The 20,648-nt window shown below is 40.1% G+C and overlaps 1 protein-coding gene across 1 annotated transcript; it reads right to left on the reverse strand.

Annotated features, from left to right (window-relative positions):
- Positions 1 to 12,679: 12,679 nt before the first annotated feature.
- On the reverse strand, positions 12,680 to 19,319 carry VSX1 (visual system homeobox 1). Its single transcript, XM_088477598.1, has 5 exons — positions 18,890 to 19,319; positions 18,075 to 18,153; positions 17,401 to 17,524; positions 16,511 to 16,691; positions 12,680 to 15,772 (listed from the first exon to the last, which is right to left on the reverse strand). The coding sequence occupies exons 1-5, from the start codon at positions 19,269 to 19,271 to the stop codon at positions 15,504 to 15,506; spliced, it is 1,035 nt and encodes a 344-aa protein (XP_088333724.1). The 5' UTR covers positions 19,272 to 19,319; the 3' UTR covers positions 12,680 to 15,503.
- Between the last annotated feature and the right edge of the window lie 1,329 nt (positions 19,320 to 20,648).

A 20,648-nucleotide genomic window follows, 5' to 3' on the forward strand; every position in this document is an offset into this window, starting at 1 on the left:
TAAATGGGGGAGATCAGGACATTAAATTGTCCCCATATGTGGATAATTTTATGTACTGTTTTAGTCATTCCCTAGTGAGCACAAGAGTACTTTGGTTGCTTACACCAGGAACAATTGTTTTGTTGAAAAAAATTAATAAAATAAAGTAAAATGAAAAGCCAAGTGTAGATGTGGGAATTTACACCTTCACACTCGCACTGATACAACCGGTTAAAAACAACTTGCAGATGGATATTACTATTTTCATGCTACGTCTGCTCCTTTGCTGAATATATGCAACTTTGACCATTAAAGAACATTCATGGCATCATTACCTGGATCAGTTATGATGTCGTTACAGGATATTCTGCAAAAAATACACCAGCAGTTGGAACCAATCAATTTCTATTTTCTACCAAAGGCCAAGAGATGTGGAATATGTCCATTTAAAAATGAACGACATACATAATACCAATGTAACGTGTCACAAGCAGATGTGCATGGAACACCGGCAATGATTTGTTCTGTGTATTTGAATGAATTTGTTTTTTATTTTTTAGTTGTCATTTTAAATAGAATATATATAAGCCATGTACTGCAGCATTGTTCAGTAAATGTTATTTTTCTGGATACTACAGATTTGTTTAAGGTTAGACTTCTAGGGTTAAACAGTTACCATGCTAGCCAGTCAGACTGATGACATGATCAGTGAGGAAACCACAGAGAGTTCTCGCCTGCCCAGCTAATGATCAGACTATGAACTTGTCAGTTAAATGTAAGTATAAATACAAGGGCCCCACATATACTGCCTTACCTCAAAATGCAAATTCATCTAAAATTGCCACATTTGGTATTAGCGTTAAATGTACCATATATAGATAAATACGGCTCCCTTCTAATAAAAACTTAAAGTTTTTTCACCTCTCTTTAAAGGAAATAGTACAAATAAAACTGGTAAGACCTAACGACGGAAGACGACAGGGTGGCGGCATCAGCAAGTGCGTACACACTTGCTGATGCCGGAAGCGACGGCAGGGGCTAACGATGTCACCCATCGGACCTGCATGCAGGTCCGTTCGGCGATGTTGCTGATGACGCCCAGGAGCGGGCATCGGCAGCGACATAGCAGGTACACACTGGCCGATGTGCCCGATATGTCGCTCCAATCCACCGGATCGGATGACATATCGCTTAGTGTGTATCCGGCATAAGACATACCAGTGCCGCTAGATACATTACTGCAGCAGGAGATGTCCAGCTAACAGCAACACCTTCTCTAATTCGCATTAGATTACAACATTATTATTTTTATAAAATTATTATTATGTTTATAAAATATTGTTATTTTTAAATGTCATTTTTGAATATAAATGATACTGAAAACATAAAAGATGCGCTTCTGAGCAAATGTACATAATTATTTTTTTATATGCTTTACATGTTTATTTAAATTACTGTTGTTTGAACTAGACATAAAAGTTTCATAAAACAATTCAATAAACAAATAAACCATAGGGCAAGTGCCATATAAGTGTAAATACTCAGCAGCCAGCTCCACCGACTCACCAAGGACCTGAAGGAAGTGTGGGAAAATGATTACTCCTTTCTATGCTCCTTGTACTCACGGCATAAATGGTTTGTACAGTATATGATCCTGATCTATCTACAGCTCTGACAGTTCCCTAATAAGTATAATATTGAGCACAACTGTATGCTGTCCTGTGCCATATATACCAGCTATAATCACTGTGTCTGCTGGTGTAAGGTCCCAGTCTATATAAGTGAAGAAACCCAAAGGCAGATGGGTCAGCTTATTAATATGCAGGTCATGTGTGGAACTGTTTTGGGATTCAGTCCAAATGGGAATTACCCAGATTTCAATTAATAAATCTTTTGTCCTTTATTCAGTTACAAGTTGGCCAGCAGATCCTGTTGGAAATGTTTCAAGGCTGTTGTATTGTACTGTCAGTCTAATTACGCCTTGATTTCCTCCGGATAACAAGGCACTTTGTGGCAGGTTTTTTTTTTTTTTTTACTGGACTTGTTTTTCTAATCAGCTCCTCAGAGATGAACTGAAAGTGTGCTCCACGTCTAACGGCAACACTGAAAGAAGCAATATTTGTATTATTGATTCCAAATCGAAGTCTGTATTTAAAGCATTTTGAAAGAGAGCTGTAATATACGTGTGTTTGTTTAAATTTAGGTTTATTTAATTTGAAATGTATTTAAAGAAATATGGTTTATGTATATTATTTTTTATTTATTTATTTATTACCAGTTATTTATACAGTTCCATCCTATTACAGAGTGTTGTGCAGATAATAACATGCACATCAGTCCCTGCCCCATTGAAGCTTACCGCCTACACTCGCTTCCACACAAACACAGATGTCTTTATCAATGTACGCAAACACAGATTACTTATGTTAATCTGTCTAAATGTATATAATCACCCTCTTCATTTGTTTATACTTGTGTTTGCATGTTAAGCCGTACACACATATCTGGCCAAATTAGATGAGATCCTGCCAGTCGGCCCCCTCAGACCTAGTGTCGGGATCACTTGTGACATGGGCTGGCACCTGTTATTGTGGTTGGAAGGTGACCGAACACACAGACCAATTAAAGTGCAGCCATTTTCCATCCTCATTTAACAAAATCAGATTATTATTAGGCAATACAGTCTTCGTACTACTACACACATTTCGAGTCAGCGGGCCAATATCTGCAGCAACATTCCAGTGTGAGTGGCTAGAAAAATTAGTCTTATATTTATTAAAATGAAGCATGTATGGTATGGGAACCATAAGTAGCTAGCAAAAATAGCTGAGCAGGTGTACCAATGCAGACCATTATCAGACATACGCTATAGCACAGTACACAGCATTCATCGTATGTGCATACTCATACCCTCCAACGTGACCCCATCCATCAGGTACAAAAGTATCTACTCCTGGACTTCACTCTTAATTTATGATTGCTGTCACCTGTGCTAAAACTCCCTTCTTATCAATTAATCAGTTCAACACAGGTGTCTGCAATCAGAAATCAAGTAGAAAGTCCAGGAGCAGAGCGTTTTGTACCTGGTGGAAGGGGTCATGTTTGGAGGGTTTGCATACTTTACTTGTGATTGGCCTATATAGCTAATGTTATATTTTTTTAAAAATAGAAAAGGAAGGATACAAAAGCAATAACTGTCAATCCCGATAAAAAAGTTAAGAACATGTAATAAAATATTCATTACACTTTGCCAGGTGTGAATGGCTGTGTACCGTAGATGAAGACAGCTGTGCAGCTATGTTTTTGTCCACTTTTCAATAAAGTAGCAGGTACATTTACATAATAAGCAAAACAACTAAGCATCTTGCAGTATTATTTCATCTGTGGCTAGGTTGTTGTAGTTCATCCGGAATGGCTGGCGGTTCAATTCCGACAGCGGAAGCCGGGCAGGGGTGAAGATCCCGAAGGTAAAAAAGGTAAGTACAACTAACCCTATTTTACCCCCTAACCCTCCTTTAGGGGTGCCTAACCCTAACCTCACCCCCAAGTGCCTAACCCTTAACCCCCCATAAGTGCCTAAACCTAACCCCCCCCTCCCCACAGCCTAAACCTAAGTCTCCCGGGGAGGTGCCTATCCCTAACCTCCCTCCGGGGGTGCCTAACCCCCCCTTCCCCTAGTCTAACTCTCCCGGGGGGGGTGCCTTACCCTAAGTCCCCCCTGGGAGCCACTAACCTAACCCTCCCCTCCTGGCGGCTGTCCGCACCCGGCGCCCGGCTTCCCTTCGATCGGTATGCCGGATGACGGGCTCTCGGCGTAGGTCTAATGATGGGCGTCGGGATTTTGACGTCTGTCATTAGTACCTTGCCGGGATTAGACAGTCGGGAAGCCGGCGGTTGGCATTGCGACCGTCGGCTTCCTGACTGCATCCCGTTCATCCCCAGTTCAGGCCATGGGAGAAGGGAAGTAGTTATCTTCCTCCCCAAAGGAAGGCTTCCCTGCTGGTGGCTCAGTGTTTGAATTCCGCACCTCCTGCTTACTGCTCTTTCTTACACTATTTCTCCATGGCTTTTCCAGCAATACATGATAGCTCGAATTTAGGACCTGATTCAGACCCGGTCGCTAGGCTGCGTTCGCACGTAGCCTGCCGATGATTGCAATGTGTGAATGCGTATAAGTCGCAGTGCATGAACTAGTCCATGCAATTAGGAAGCGTTCGTTCGCTACGCATAGCTAGCTCACTAGAATGAGTATACCCGAGAGGAGAGAAAAAGGACTCCGTATGTGGGGCACACTCCTATAGAATTAACAAGCTATAAAAAATTAATTTTATTGATATTCATTAAAAAAAGGAGGAAAAGAGAAAAAAATGGCCAAAAACACCTATCAGGTTTGAACAATACAAACAAACAATTCTCCAATCGTAGGAGATACACTGCAATGTTACTACAATTTGTGTCGTATATTTTTTGTCAATACCTATGGAAAAAATATATCATGTTCAAATCTTTCAAAAACCACAAGGCAGGACTTTTGGTATTAAAATATACAATTTGGATGTAATCGGCAATCACAGTTGCTTCCTGTGTATAGTGAAATACAGTATATATATATAACAATTGGTGATCACAGTTGTTTCTTATATATAGCATTTAGCAATGCAGGTATTCAGGATTGCCTCTGAGCAGATTTCTACTATGCATCCATTCTCAATAGAGGAATAAGCAGGGAATCTTCCTAAGTGTGGTAACAGCAATAAAACACATGCATATTAAAGTGAAATAAGCACTCTGAGTGCAAAAAAGGGCAAAATAACAAATAGATAATAAATCATATGAAAGTGAAAAAAATACACTCAATTAAAATTGCTATACACCAGGGATAACCACAGTAATATATTTAATATTGGTTCCTATGAGACCGAGTATAACAAAATTAAGATAGATATAGATGAAAGAGTTGTGTACTTATACACCTGGGTTCTGCTGTTTCCTCTCTTATAAATATACAGAGGCCAGAAAATGAGAGTCCCCAGTACTGGCACAATGAAGTAAGATAAGGTGCTTCTGCTTTTAAAGCCAATTCACACCGTTGTCCCTGTTGCCTAACAGCAGCGTAGGGAGTCCCGGCGGCTGGCAGTAGGGAGTAGAAGGAAGAACCTGATACCTAGTCTCCATTCATATGTGGTAACCGTGGTGCGGAGTCCAGAGTGCGCACTGAGGAACCCCCAGCAGGCTATTTAGCTCTGGTCTGATCATCACAATCTTGTGCTTCCTTGACAAAGCCCCGGCGAAACACGTGTCGATCAGCCTGCTGGGGGTTCCTCAGTGCTCAGAGGCAATCCTGAATACCTGCATTGCTAAATGCTATATATATATTGTCAAAGCTGGATAATTGGCTGAGACAAGATCAGGTTAAAATTAGATCGAAACTACGCCATCTTGTGAATGGCCGCAAGACACCATCTTGAAAATGAGATCTGCGAGACGCCATTTTGCAAATGGCCGCCCAGTGCCATTTTAGCTAAATTCACACTTAAGTACATATGGCGATGCTATTATTAGCGAATGCATAATATCCTGCATGTGTCCGCATCTGCCCCAAGTTAACTAGCGTTGTTTCCCAAACCCCTAATACTTACACATGCACACTCACATAAAAGGTTCCATAGCTTCAAAGTGTAAGATTCAAGTTTTATTAATTTATTACTAATACTGTGAAATAAAGGCTGTTTGGTATCTAAGGTTTAATACGTGATAAGTAAACTGTGTTTGGTGTTATACTGATCTACACTTTCTCAACAGCTTTCCGGTATCATCGGTGTGAAGATCGCAACATGCATTCTCAACTTATGGACCTTAGAGAGTTAAAATACCAAAATGTACTTTGTAAAATGAACAGCTTAGATCTGCATGAGGTGGGAAAAACGGAGACAAAAGGCTGTTGGAGGCTGGTCTTTGTCCATTTGAATCGACCTGTTAAATGTCTTGTAACAGAAGCACCGTGATGGAGAACCAATGGGATCGCAACAAACCTCTCTATTGTATTGTCTATTTCTGTGAGGGTATATATGTGTGTTCTGACCCCAATCTGGAGTCTTCATGCTGATGCTGTTGATGGAGGTTTCTTATGGATGCCAGTAACTGGTCCCAGTGCGCGTGTGTATGTATAACTGTACCTTGGGTCTGTATAATTTCTTTGCGCTAAATTGTCTTTAGATCACAACGTGTAACCTACTGTTTTTATGTTGAATAATATACTTTGTGCTTTGGAAACACATTTTCAAGGTCTGAAGGCTTTTATTTTACTGTATGACTGCGTACGCAAATAGCGTTAATTTTAGAAGGTATAGGCAGGTTTTAGAAGGTATAGGCAGGAGCGTATAGAGGTTTAAATTCAGTATCCTTAATATATATATATATATATATAAAAGAAACAACTGTGATCACCAGTTGTTATATACATTTCAATATACACAGGAAACAATTGTGATTACCGATTACTTCCAAATTGTATATTTTAATACCAAATGTCCTGCCTTGTGGTTTTTGAAAGATATGAACATGATGTATTTTTTCCACAGGTATTGACAAAAAATATACAACACAAATTGCAGTAATATTGTAGTGTATCTCCTACGATTGGAGAATTGTTTGTTTGTATTGTTCAAACCTGATAGGTGTTTTTGCCCATTTTTTTCTCTTTTCCTCCTTTTTTAATGAATATCAATAAAATTTATTTTTTATAACTTGTTAATTCTATAGGAGTGTGCCCCACAAACGGAGTCCTTTCTCTCTCCTCTCTGATATATATGATTTACTCCTAGGGTGCACCTTCCACCTTTATTGTTTTATAACGATCTTCCTTACCCAACAATATTCCTGTGCAATCCATCCTTCCATACCTCCCCCTTCCCCTATCTATATATTCACTAGAATGAGTGACAGGAAAAGCCGTTTGTGGATGGTGACGGGATGGTCGATGGAAACGGATGTGTGGTGGTGCGAACGCAGGTGTGTCTGACCCTCTTAACGCCGTTTCAGAGGCGTGCATTATTAAGATGCAGCATCATAATACACATGACATGGCTGAATTAAACACTGAAGCACTCGCAGTGCTTGCGGTAAGGTATGGTCAGCCACAAGTGCTGCGTATGAGTCCAATGTTACTCGATGTTACCGATTGTTACATACACTTCCTGGAGATGACGTGGGAAAGTGGGCGTCTTAAGACAGGCTGGTGGGCGTCTAGATACACACCACGATCGCATGCCAAGACATAGTGGGCGTGCTAATGTCTTTCCCGTGCGATCGCGGGATTTGCATACTTTGGCTGCGTGCGAACGCATCTAGCGAACGGGTCTTAATTGGGCTCTTAGTGTGACAAAATGTTCAGACACCATAATGTCGACATGTTTACAGTCAACAATTCCAGAATGTCAACAGCGTGCATATTAACTGTCGGCATGTCAACATTTTCAGCTGTTTTTAGCCCTAAATGCAGCCTTACCCTAACACTAAACTAGGCTGTAGACATTCTTCCTGTCGATATTACGACAATATGAATGCCGACATTCAGACCATGTTGACATTTTGAGGATGACATTCTGAATGATGACATTATGATTGCATACCCTTGAATCATGGAAGTACAATCATGAGTATGTTATTAACACTTCACCTGGTGGGACTAGGAAATTTAATAGGAGCCAGTTTAAGACCAATCAATTCCAAGGGTCAGGGCGCAGGGACATAACATTAAGTTCTGCTTCAAATTGGGTAAATCGGCGTTGGAGACGCACAAAATGTTGGTGAAAGTGTATGGGCAGGATGCTGTGAGTAGAAAATGTGTGTACGATTGGTTTGCACGCTTTCACAGTGGCAAGGAATCGGTGGAAGACTAACGCCATTGCTGTTCCGACGCACACTGCTGTTGAAATGAATGCAATGGCAGTGCGGTGGCGGCCTCGGGCAAACCCCGACTAGGGGCAGGTCCATGCATGTTAGCGCACATGAGCGACCCTGTTGCAAGCGTTTCATACAGATATATCAGACCGAACATTTTAGACAGACCTCGTATAATGCAGAGTGTCGCAGTGACCACCATATAATACAGAGGACAATGCAGTGACCCTGCAGGGGCACTGCATAGGGGGCACTGTATAAGGGGCACTACTGGGGACACTGCATAAGGGGCACTGTATAAGGGGCACTGCATAAAGGGCAATACTGGGGGCACTGTATAAGGGGCACTACTGTGGGCACTGCATAAGGGGCACTACTGGGGGAACTGTATAAGGGGCACTACTGGGGCACTGTATAAGGGGCACTACATAATGTGCACTACAACAGGGGGTATTGCATAAGGGGCACTAGTACTGGGGGCACTACATAATGTGCACTACAACAGGGGGCATTGCATAAGGAGCACTACTACTGGGGGCATTGCATAAGGGGCACTGCTACAGGGGGAATTGCATAAGGGGCACTGCTACTGGGGACATTGCATAAGGGGCACTACTACAGTGGGCATTGCATGAGGGGCACTACTACTATGGTCATTACATAAGGCACATAACTACTGGGGGCATTGCATAAAGGGCACTACTACTGGGGACATTGAGTTGCATATGGAATGGAAAGGAATGTTTCCAGAGTGATGAAAACAGTGGTGTGTCATGTTGACTTGCCCCTATTTTCAGTGGTCATGGCCCTTGTGGCATGTGGCTATGCCCACTTTTTTGGCGTCCTCACATAGTTGGGGGGGGGGAAGTGGCCCCTCCGTTTTACATCTTGCCCTGTGCTCCAAATACCCTAGTTACACCACTGGATAACACTAAAACATTTTTCACACCACCACTTCTACTTACCTGCTCAGAGCGAGTATATGTCTCTCAGTGATGGATGGACCTGGCTCCTCTGCTCTGTGTCTGTGAAGCTGCCCTGGGATCCTCCCCTAGCTGGCTGCATGTGACATAACACAGGAATCAGAGTGCAGCTACTGCAATTATAAAACACAGATTGCCACAACAAAGATGTCAGGTAGCGCTCGCCGCAAAACTCCCTGCTGCCAGCTGGGTCAGTGAACAGGGAGCCTCTGACTGCCCTGCAAGAGGGGAACATCGGCACTGCAGTGGCTTACCTAAGCTCCTCCCCATGACATCACCTGAAGCCAGCCGCTCACTGCCCACTCCCAACAGCCGCTGGATCAGTAAATTGACTGCCCGGCAAGCAGCTGCAGTTTTTAATGAAGAGGATTTATCTGCAATCTTTGTAACACTGCACAGGTAACACTGGCTAGGGACCGGTGACATGGGCTTGGTCTCACAGCAGAGAGAGTGGCTGTAAATCACTGGAGTCCACTGGGAAATCCCCCAAATCCCCGGCAACCCAGTCTGAGCCTGGTACCTTACAGCTGATACTTACAGCATTTTAGTGACTGCCATACACCACTGAGATAATTTTTGTGACGGCCAGACAATACGGAGAGCATTTGAGTAACCACCATATAATGCAGAGAACACCAGCGACCACCGTACAATGCAGAGAATGTTGCAGTGACCACCATATAATTCAGAGAGCATCACAATGCCTGCCATATAATACAGAGGCCATCAGTGCAAACCATATAACATTGCAGTGACCACCATATAATGCAGAGTATCGCTGTGACTGTCATATAATACAGAGACCAATAGTGCCCACCATTTGCAGAGAATGTTGCAGTGCCCACCATATAATGTAGAGAGCATTGCAGTGCCCACCATATAATGCAGTATTGCAGTGCCCGCAATGTAATGCAGTGTGGCTCTGTTCCCGCCATATAATGCAGAGTGTTGCAGTGCCCACCATATAATGCAGTGTTGCTGTGCCCACCATGTAATGCAGAGAGCATTGCAGTGTCTGCCATATAATGCAGAGACCATCAACAGTTACCCACATTTAACACCTCCCCCCTGACACACACATTAATAGACCACCCCACCACCACAGACAGTATAAAAGCACATCATCCCAGAAAAGAAACAAATGAAAACACACACACACACACACACACATATATATATATATATATATATATATATTATACAACATATACATATATACCACACACACATTTGGATATACTGTATAATGAATGGTCCCTTGGCTAGCGGGGAATTGGGAGTGGGCAGAGCTTTCCATATTGGCCCCACCCCCTGTATGTGAGCAGCATAAGGCGGGGGGGGTGGATGTTTGTCAGGGAGTTGTTCATCTGTGTCTGTGGATGCAGGAAGCCCTGAGTGAGCGCCGGCAGCATCTTGTCTCCTCCCCTCATGAATCAGTGGTGCTGCTGATGGACACAGCCACACACATAGATGAAGTCCCACCTCTGGGTCATTGAACAGCTGACTGCCCAAGAAGCAGCTACTGCTACACTGTGCCCAGCAGGTCAGTCCGACCCTGGCTGTGGGGGTGGCGGTGCTGCGCTAGCTGCGGGTACTTACTGTTAGAGGATGGAAGAAGCTGGCTGGGACAATAGAGAAGAGGTGCCCCCTTCAGGGCTGGCATCCGGAGGTGACCGCCTCCATTGTCTCCGGCAGTTCATCCTCTGGAATGAATTCAGATCCAGAACGAACACATTGGGCCTGATTCAGAGCCGTTCGCTATTTGTGGTCGTTCGTTCAAAAACAAGGGGTGGCTATTCAAATGATCCGTTCGCAAATTGCAGTCTGTTCACACCTCTAAGTCTGAACGAGCGAGCAAAACATACGCTCGTTTATTTGATAAAAACGCCCCCTGACCACACGCACCATACGTCATGTCCACTATTTATTAGATTAATCGAGTACATCGTACAGCGTATGAACTGCTCGCTATTCTTGTGGTTGGTGTTTTCAACCGCTATTTTGCGAGCAGTTCTGAGTTAAAAAAAAACAAGTGACGTGGTCAATGACGCTGCTGTATTAATTATGCACTCCCTTAAAACGCCCGTTTTGACCTTTAAGCACGCCTGCGTTCGGATCTCCACTCCCCGTTTTCAAGCACCTTCCCCTGTTACCACCCACATACGCCTCATTCTGTCACTCAAAATAGCAGGCCCTCGCTATATTGCGTACCAACGATTTTCGGCCGCACTGATTGGTTCGCGCATGCGTACTAAAAACCGTACGCATGCGCAGATGTGCGAACATCGCTCGGAACGAGCGTACTGCCGCTAGCGAGTGGCTCTGAATGAGGGCCATTGTTTTTCTGGATACAAGATTATTTCTGTTATTCATTCAACACTTACAAACCATTTGATGTCAAATGCGAGAGGCCTGCATGTTTTAGTACATAAAGCAACTCTTGCCTCTGGCCAGATTAACATTTCTTTATTAAATCATTGGATATAATAATAAACATAACTCTTTGCACTTACGGGTCTATCTAGCAGTTATTTTTAAACTGAAATACTGGTATACAATTCCAAACAACATTTAGATTTGCTAGATTTCTGCAAATGTTCAGGAGCAAAAACCAACAACTCATTTCTCTGTAGAAGCTTCAAATTTCTTCCTTGACCTATGTACAAATAATAAATTTGAATCCATTTCTAATCTAATTAGTTCAAAATTCCAGATGGTACCTCATGGCTCAATGATATCAGTGTTTGATAGTGAACAAGATAAACTCCATTTGATAAAAATTAATTCACCCACAAAGTGGCCACATCCACTGGATAACATAATATACATTAATGAAGGGCTGGACATGCACTGTGAGTTGTAAAAGTATTTATTTATTATAGAAACACGTCGGTCAAAGGAGTAACTTAATATTTATATACAATTAAAGTGAATACATTAAAATTATGTTTTATATTAATTAAGATGTATGTAGTGTTAAAAGATACTGTACCTATACATGTAAGGTTTTGTTGAATAGATTAAAAAGTAATATATTAATGCGTTGTCTTTAAAATTTGGTAATTGATATGTATTAAAATAACACTTTAATATTATGTGATTCTCTGAAACTGAAATAGTACCGGGCAGTTCTGTGTTTCTGTCATGTCAAATCCATTTTGTCGGAATCGGTATGAATTACCGTTGGACCCCTTGCGGCGGTTCAAATCCTGACAGCGCCTGGCCGACAGAGGAAGAAATCCCGATCGTCCCTAGGTAAGTATTGGCTAACCTAATCTACCCCCTAACCCTCCTTTAGGGTGCCTAACCCTAACTTTCCCCCCCAGTGCCTAACCCTAAACCCTCTCTAAGTGCCTAAACCTAACCCCCCCTTCCCCGCCACCTAAACCTAAGTCCCCCAGGGGGGTGCCTAACCCTAACCTCTCCCCGGGGGTGCCTAACCCTCCCTCCCCCTAGCCTAACCCTAACCTCCCGGGGGGCGTCCCTATCCCTAAGACCCCCCCGGGAGCCCTAAACCTAACCAACCCGCGGCTGTCCGCTCGATCGGGATGCCGGGCGCCAGTCTCCCGACGTCGGTGAAATGACAGGTGTCTAGATTTAGACGCCTGTCATTCGTCCCTAGTCGGGCTAACAGTGTCTGGAAGCCGGCGGTCGGCATTCCGTCCGCCGGCTTCCTGAACGTATACCTTATTTTCAGTCATCCCTCATAAACACAACTGATTTTTGAAACTGAAAGATACAGAATATTTTATTGCCTTATACTTTATAAATACAAGATCAAATATAGCAAACATATTGGAAAAAATCCTTACTACCAAAGTGCATCAATACATAAATATAAAAAGGCTTTCATACATACTGTTTTACAGACAATTCAAATAATTAAAAAACATTTTCTAATATTTTTTCTCAAAATATAGAGCATTTTCTCCTTAGAAACATAAGTCCTCTATTCAATATTTTCAGCATACTTTGCCTTGTGCTATGCATAGATAATAAGTATCTAGATGGGTTTTTATACAGATTTATATTTATATAAATAATATACATCAAGGGGTAAGTTTACTGAAGATCGATTTTAATTTATTAGTAAATCGGTCAACATCGATTTTGTGTTTCAGGAGCTAAATCACACATTTACTAAAAGACAATTTTTTATATTGATTATTCAAGTGTTAGTAAATGTGCGATTTAGCCCCTGAAACACAACATTAATGTTGTTCGATATAGAACGATTTTAATCAATTAAAATCGACCTTTAGTAAATTTACCCCCAACTGTCAGTAAGGCTGCAACTTAAATTATTTCTAGTGACAGAAGTGATTTGTAAGTCAAATAAAGCCCCAATGTTGACTACAGATACTGAGGTTCATACTGACCAGACCTCTAGTGCAGAAATATCAATATCCTTCCCAAAACGCAAGTGGAGAATAATGAAACTTGTTTTTTGTTTTTTTTATGCAAAAAACACAAACTACATACTGCCAGTTATGTATTAACAAAATGTAAAGCTGTCAATATTCAGTAACTCAATATAGCTGATTAGCTTTTGTTGTCTAACTTGTACTAGATCAAATATTATATATGGCTTTGAGTTATTTGTACTTTGTTATGATAAAACAATATATTTTTTCATAATCTGTAATTATTCCCATTTTATTAAAGACAACATTTTAATTGTCATATCATTTAGAATGAAAGGGTTCACCTAAAAATAACATCCATAATTTATTGTATTATAAATGCAATACATATCTAAAACCAAAACCAATGGTATATCTATGCTAAACATATTTTACACAAAATGACCTTTATATCATATCCTCATCTGAAAAACATTACAAAGTATGTATACTTGAATCCTGTTGGAGAAGTTTATGGAGTTATTTGGATAAAAGTCCAGAGCACATTGTTACACTTCAGCAGATTCAATACCTTTTTCTAGGTAGAAAAGCTTATTTTATATGTGCAAGTAGGATCATATACAGTATGCACAGCAACACTGAACTGTGAAGTAATATTGAGAATGACTGTCTAATGGTGCCACCCCATTCTGTGCATAACTGCAAGCAATATGGTTATCTTACAAATATTTAAAATCAATCACTTATTCAAATCCATTGTTATTTTATGGAACTCATTTATTTTCTGAATACAGAAAGTATATCTGCAGTTTGTTTCCCATAATATCTTGACAATGTTTTTTTTATCATAAATATTTTCCTTCTCACTATATAAAAATAAACTACATTATTAAGTACATTGCATACTGCTGACATTACAAGTTTGCACCTAAATACAATGCTAGGCACATCAATGAAGGGAAGAAAACACCTTTTAATAAAAAAAATATATATATTAGGGATGTGCAAATGTCAATGTTCTAGTATCAGTCACAAAATATGTTGCAGAAATGTAAAGGTCTCTGTCTGGAACATGAATATGTAATCTATGCAGATTCAAAATCTATACATAGAAATAAAATTAAAATATAATGCAATGTTTCTGACATGAGTATACTTTTGTAATTTATAATATCTTAAAGTGAATGATATTTTAGCATGGATGTTATAACATACTTAATATACAGAATAAGCGGAGTATAAAATAGTATATACCAAAGCTTAATTATATGTATGTATTTACTGTGTTTATAGTATGCTGTCTTATTATGTATGTTTACTGAACTTATATTGTGCTTGATTTTTATGTATATGTTTTTGCATTCTGCTTGCTTATTATGTATGTTTACTGAGTTTACAGTATGTTTGCTTATTATGTGCATGTTTACAGTCTGCGTGCTTTTTTTATGTATATGTTTACTGAGCTTACAGCCAGTGTGCTTGCTTATTATGTATATATTCACTGAGTTTAAAGTCTGCATGTTTACAGAGTTTACAGTTTGCATGTTTATTATGTACATGTTTACTGAGTTTACAGTCTTCATGCTTATTATGGACATGTTTACTGAGTTTACAGTCTGCATGCTTATTATGTATATATTTACTGAGTTTACAGTCTGCATGCTTATTATGTATATATTTACTGAGTTTACAGTCTGCATGCTTATTATGTATATATTTACTGAGTTTACAGTTTGCATGCTTATTATGTATATATTTACTGAGTTTACAGTTTGCATGCTTATGATGTACTGTATATTTGCTGAGATTTACAGGATGCTTGCTTATTACTGTATGTGTAAGTTTTCTGAGCATACAGTGTACTTGGTTATTATGTACAGTAGGTGTTTTATGTGTTGTTTGCTTATTATACTTTTGCTGTGATGGTATGATACAGAAGATAGCATGAATTGCAGTTACCTATTTACAAAAACAAAAACACCAGAAGTTGTCTGTACAAAAGCATCAACAACTGCCTATTCCTGATAGATACAAATGAAATGAAGAAAGTAAATAATAATTTACACAAGCACGTCATTAGCTTATGTTCTGATGTGGAAAACAGCTCAATAAAAATCTCTTGTTATAAAACGTCACTTAAAAAATTTCTGAAAATATTGCTTGAAATACATCTACAATAATTAAAGTCCACGATATCAGTGTGGCATGGCCATTCCACTCTCCTCCTTGCTCCGACCCCAACTACCTGCTTTTCTTCATCTAAGAAGCAGTTGGATCAGTGCTCACTGTCTGTAAGCTCACTGTGACTGTCTCTAGAGGATCTGTGCCTTATATTGCATTGTGTCTCTAGTTTTGCTGTGCTTGAGAGGTCAATGGCTCTATCTTCTGAAGTGTCCATTGTATTGCTTCTGTCCTGTGTGCTTCTTTGGGATTCTGTTGGTCTGGATAACAATGCGTCAATATGATGCTGTTCCGCCCTGCAACTATCTGTTGCCATTTCTTCCAAATCCTTCCTAGAGATGTCTACAGATTTTTTGTGCATGCCTGAGAAAAAACAAGAACTTTCTTTATACATTTACAAGATGTTAAACCAAAAACTGCTGACAAGTGATACATTAGTTCATATACATTATTAGGCTGTTTAATTGTAAACAAGACAAGTATGCAAATGCTACATTTATTCAGTAATGTTTATTGCTGTGAATGCAGCTCTATAGCTAAGGCTCATGCTATCTTATTGTGAAAGATCTATTATTTATGTGTGAGTAGCATGGAATATTAAAACATTCTGCAGAGAAAACAATTTACTGCAGTAAACTCCACCCAAGCTGTACCTTAGCCATATTGCCATTTGTGTTACAATAATAGTCCAACATAGTGTTTCCCAACTCCAGTCCTTAGGGAACCCTAACAGTGCATGTTTTCCATACCCACTGCAGGAGCCAATGTGATTTCATTACTGACTGGCACATTTTAAAAGATCCACAGGTGGTTCTATTTACTTTAACTGAGATTCTGTGAGGAGACCTGGAAAACATGCACTGCTAGGGTTCCCAGAGAACTGGAGGTGAGAAATCATGGTCCAACAGCTATAGTGAGGACACCTGTTATTTATTTAGAACCAAATCACGGTACAAGTTTCACCATACAGCACAAATGATCAATTACGGTCTAGGTTTATTTTATTCAGCGTAAATATCAGTATACTTGTTTATTGTAACCTTTCACATTGTTGAAATTACAATTTACTGTAGTAACTACAGAAAAAAAGGGGGTCCTCACCCAATAGCCAAGGAGCACAGGAGCCAACCAGTCCGTTCTTTGCTGAGTTGATAATGGACTCAGGTAGTGGGATGGAGTGCCTGACCATAGCCCCATAAAGGCCGTATTCTGCCATGACACTGCTCCTGCCCCAACACTTCTCACGTTTCCTCCACTTAGCTCTTCGGTTCTGGAACCAAACCTGTAAAATATTCCAGCAAAATGCAATCAGTGCACAAGTTATAATGGCAATCACTGCTCTCACTTATAATGCACTGTACAAAATGATGGTCTGAATTCGTTATTGTGTATATTGCTAGGTAGGTTCCTAAGTCTATCTGGTTGCAACCTACATTGTACGTATATTAGCGGGGAGCATATAATGTCTACAGGAGAGGATCCACCTTTGCTGTGCTCCGTAATTCTTACTGTGTAAGATGTGTATACTGTAGTAAACACATTTCCTGCCGTGAATCAAACTTATTTGCAAACAGCACACAGTGCAAGCACTTCCTTGGCACTGGCAATCGTAATAACTTTATTTTCTGATTATTAATAACCCATGCAGAATTACTTGTCTGGAAGGACATCGTATAAACCCTCTGCCAGGTCATAAATACTTTTATTCTAACATCTGTTATAACTGGATAAAGTTACATAACACCAACAATATAAACAAAATATTATCAGCTGTTGTCGCTGTTTCTATATAATTAAAAGTTAAGTAAATAAGATCATTTCTTTAACTGTGTCCAATACGTAACATATTTCAGTGGTGATAGTTGTTAAAACACCATAATTAATAATGGAATAATGTTGAATTATGCCCTGTGTAGAAACATCCCAGTCTCATTCCTCTACAGGTAGATATATTGTGGTAATTGTAAATATAGAACTGAGACTGCGGTTACCTGTATCCTGTCCTCTGGCAATTCGGTCTTGAGAGCCAGCATTTCTCTGGCATACACATCCGGATAATGAGCTTCATTGAAGGCTTTCTCTAATTCCTCCAGCTGATGAGCTGTAAATACAGTTCTGCAGAAATAAACATGCCCTGGTCAGTCACTGTCAGCCAGTTCTAAAATATACAGTGTACAGTATACAGTACAATATACAATAAGAGAATACTTCTGCTTAGTGCAAATAATTAAGGTTCTTATAAAATATTGTAAAAAGATGAAATTCCTCATAGTTCTAAATTATATGGGGGACATAGATACATTAGATAGACATGTACACCCTACATGGCACAGATGGAGCAGGTTTTAGTTCATATTCTACAGTGCAGTGAAATGCTAAATACCACAAGTCTACAGAAAAAGTATGATATTAATCTACTGTATATAACTTGTAAATGCTGCAAGAAAGTCTGTGGCATCAGTAAACAGCTATCATGGAAGTCTGCTCAAGACATCATTTGTGACAATTTATCATTTGCTTAATATTCACTACTATTGTTACATGTTTCTTTGTTGTGATATTTCACAACAAGGTGAATGTGCACTAAATGTTGTGTGATTGCACAGTATAAATAGGTAACTTGTTATTACATAAAAGAACCCACGTGGGATTCTATTTATGTTACCTGTGTCGTCTTTTCTTTCTTTTTGTCTGCGAGCCAGATGCCTTCAAATCGCTTTTATCACCCAGAATGCTGTCATCATCTAGAAATGCAAGAATTGGGATAAGTTACTTAGTATTCTTAGAATTCTTACTAACTGTGCATTCTATAACAGTGCATTTCATAGGCTGTAGTAACTTCCCTGAGTTCCTCAGCTGTGGCACTAACACATGGTAAAATAAAGCGATTAGGCAGTCAAGTGAAATCAATTCTTTGAAATAAAAAAATATGCTCGATTTTACGGTACAAAATTTTGTTTGGGGAACAGATTTAAATATACTGTATTTGGCTTTCACGTGAGCACTTAGGGAAGTGATTAGAGTAACATGATTTGTGTATGAGGGAAAGGGGAAAGTTGTGTGCTGTATTTGCACTTTTCCCTTCAGCACCACAGAGAGGTCACAAAGGCTGGACAGCTCTCTCAGCCAGAGCATCCCGTTTCCTACAGCAATCACTTTCTCAGGCTGCTGTCACTCAAGCAAGCAGCCTACCCCAGCAACTGTATACATGTCATATTAAATACATGACAATTATAATGTACATATACAACTTATAGCTCAAAAGTAAGATGCAGTTTGGTACAGAACTATGCATTATTTATACAGGAACTTATCTTTTAGATATAATACTGTAAAGTACTTTCTCTTTTTAATGAAATACATAATCCCATCACAAGGCTGCCATCTATAAAGGGCCATTTCCAAAGTTAGGATTGCAGTTAGAGGAAATGTATGAATGACTTGTATGAATGTATAGATATATGAAGAATTTGCAGTTACCAGAGATATTTTCCTTGTGCTTATCTGAACTGTGGAGGTAATGATGTTCTGTTCTAGGCTGGAGAAATGGAATGTGGGTTGGAAGAAGACAGGTAGTCCCAGTGGGCTGTTGAGAGGCAAAACCACACAGAAACCCCAGCCCAAGGGGCAGTGAGCCGTTAGTCAAGGAGACCCCCCCTAGACCACCTCCTGGACCTTCGCAGCTGGGCAGAGATACTGATGGTGGCTGCAGCTCCGCTTCCAGACCAAGCAGGTCAGTGATGGCAAAGCCTTTGGATCTCATTCCAGGTCCATGAAACCGTCCTGACTTCTCATTTCCTGCACTGGGGACCAGGATCTTTACTTTTGATTTTCCCTCTGAGATGTCATCTCGCCCAGTCATGACTGTGTGGATAGATGATAAGTTTACTTTCTCTTTTCCTGCTATCAGTCTGATCTGAAGGATAGAATAGGTCAGTGCCAGGCAGGGGGTTTTTATGTTGCTCCCTGGCTCCAATAAGCTCCTGGACATGCCCCTCACAGTGTTCAGAGTGGGTTCCACCTCTCTCCCAATCCCACAGGATTAATTGGCACCAATTCACCCCCAACCTCCCAGCCATCCTTCTCAATCCAATAAATTCCCTGGCTCTAACCTCCTCTCTCCCCCTCCCTCCTCCTTGTGGTCATTTTTTTCTACCCAGGATGACAGATTTCACTTAACTTTACATCTGTTGAGAAGACCCTTTGTCTATTAGTGAATGGCACATAGTGACCTAACACAGTGAGTTAAAACCCCTCCCTTTCATTGCCCTCTGATTGATTCTGACACATAACTACCAGACCACAACAGGGGGTTCTGATATTACCAACACCATGAGGAAACGGGGGAAGCACAAGCCTAACCCTACTGACATTGAAGTGACCAGTGATCCAGCATGTTTAGGGTTAATCCTTGCGTGAACAATTGAGGGAAGAAAGTCAATTTTAATCCAACCTTTATTTAAGGTTAAATGCTAAGTATTTCCCCCTTTACACAAACACAACTCAGAGCAATAATAACAGAATTCTTTCCATGCTGTCCTATATAAGTTATTGTTTGGGGTGTTAAGGAGAAGCTTGTAGTGATACATTAAGATTGTAGTTATATATGAAGATTGTAGTGAATACTAGTAAATATATAAACACACATATACAATGTAGAAAACTAATACAATTAGAAAAAAGCAGGATGAGCCCAGAAGAGTATTTTTCTTATAGTTTCCTGCAATGTCATTGTTTGCTCCAAAAAGAAAGATATCTGTCAGTATGCGTATTTTGTTTGTAAATACTGTCACTTTTTAACATGTAGTTGCATAGAAAGACTTACATCGACACTATCACCTGTGTTGTGGGAAATGCAGCCAACAAGTAGCTGTTTGGGGTTTACGTCTTATTTTACTTTTATCACATGCTTTATTAAAACAGTCACATAGAATGTGTGTGTGTGTGTGTGTGTGTGTGTCTGCAGTGGCAAACGCAGGATTTCTAAAGGGGGGTTTCCTAATGCTTAATTTTACGAGTGTGGCCAGTCCCATGAAGAGGGTATAATTAGCACTTATCCAGCTTTAATATGCATCATACAAAGTGTTTTGAACTTTTGAGTGTCATAACTCCAGCATATACAGGATCAGTGATCACACTAAGCCAATAAATGCAGCAGTAGGACCATCCTGCCTGAGCTGAATGTTTTTGATTCAGATGTAGGCTCCATTGCAGAGTATGGGAGCAAATCCTGGAGTCT

This window comes from Taudactylus pleione, unplaced genomic scaffold (genome assembly GCF_031769625.1).
Source record: "Taudactylus pleione unplaced genomic scaffold, aTauple2 ptg000201l, whole genome shotgun sequence".
Taxonomy (NCBI): Eukaryota; Metazoa; Chordata; class Amphibia; order Anura; family Myobatrachidae; genus Taudactylus; species Taudactylus pleione.

Excerpts from the sequence above, each read along its gene's own strand:
- VSX1 (XM_088477598.1), bottom strand. The coding sequence starts at position 19,271 with ATGACTGGGCGAGATGACATCTCAGAGGGAAAATCAAAAGTAAAGATC. Across the intron at positions 18,154-18,889 it reads GCACAAGGAAAATATCTCTG|ATGATGACAGCATTCTGGGT; the intron begins GTAACTGCAAAT and ends TTGCATTTCTAG. Across the intron at positions 15,773-16,510 it reads CTGTGCTCCTTGGCTATTGG|GCATGCACAAAAAATCTGTA; the intron begins GTGAGGACCCCC and ends GTTTTTTCTCAG.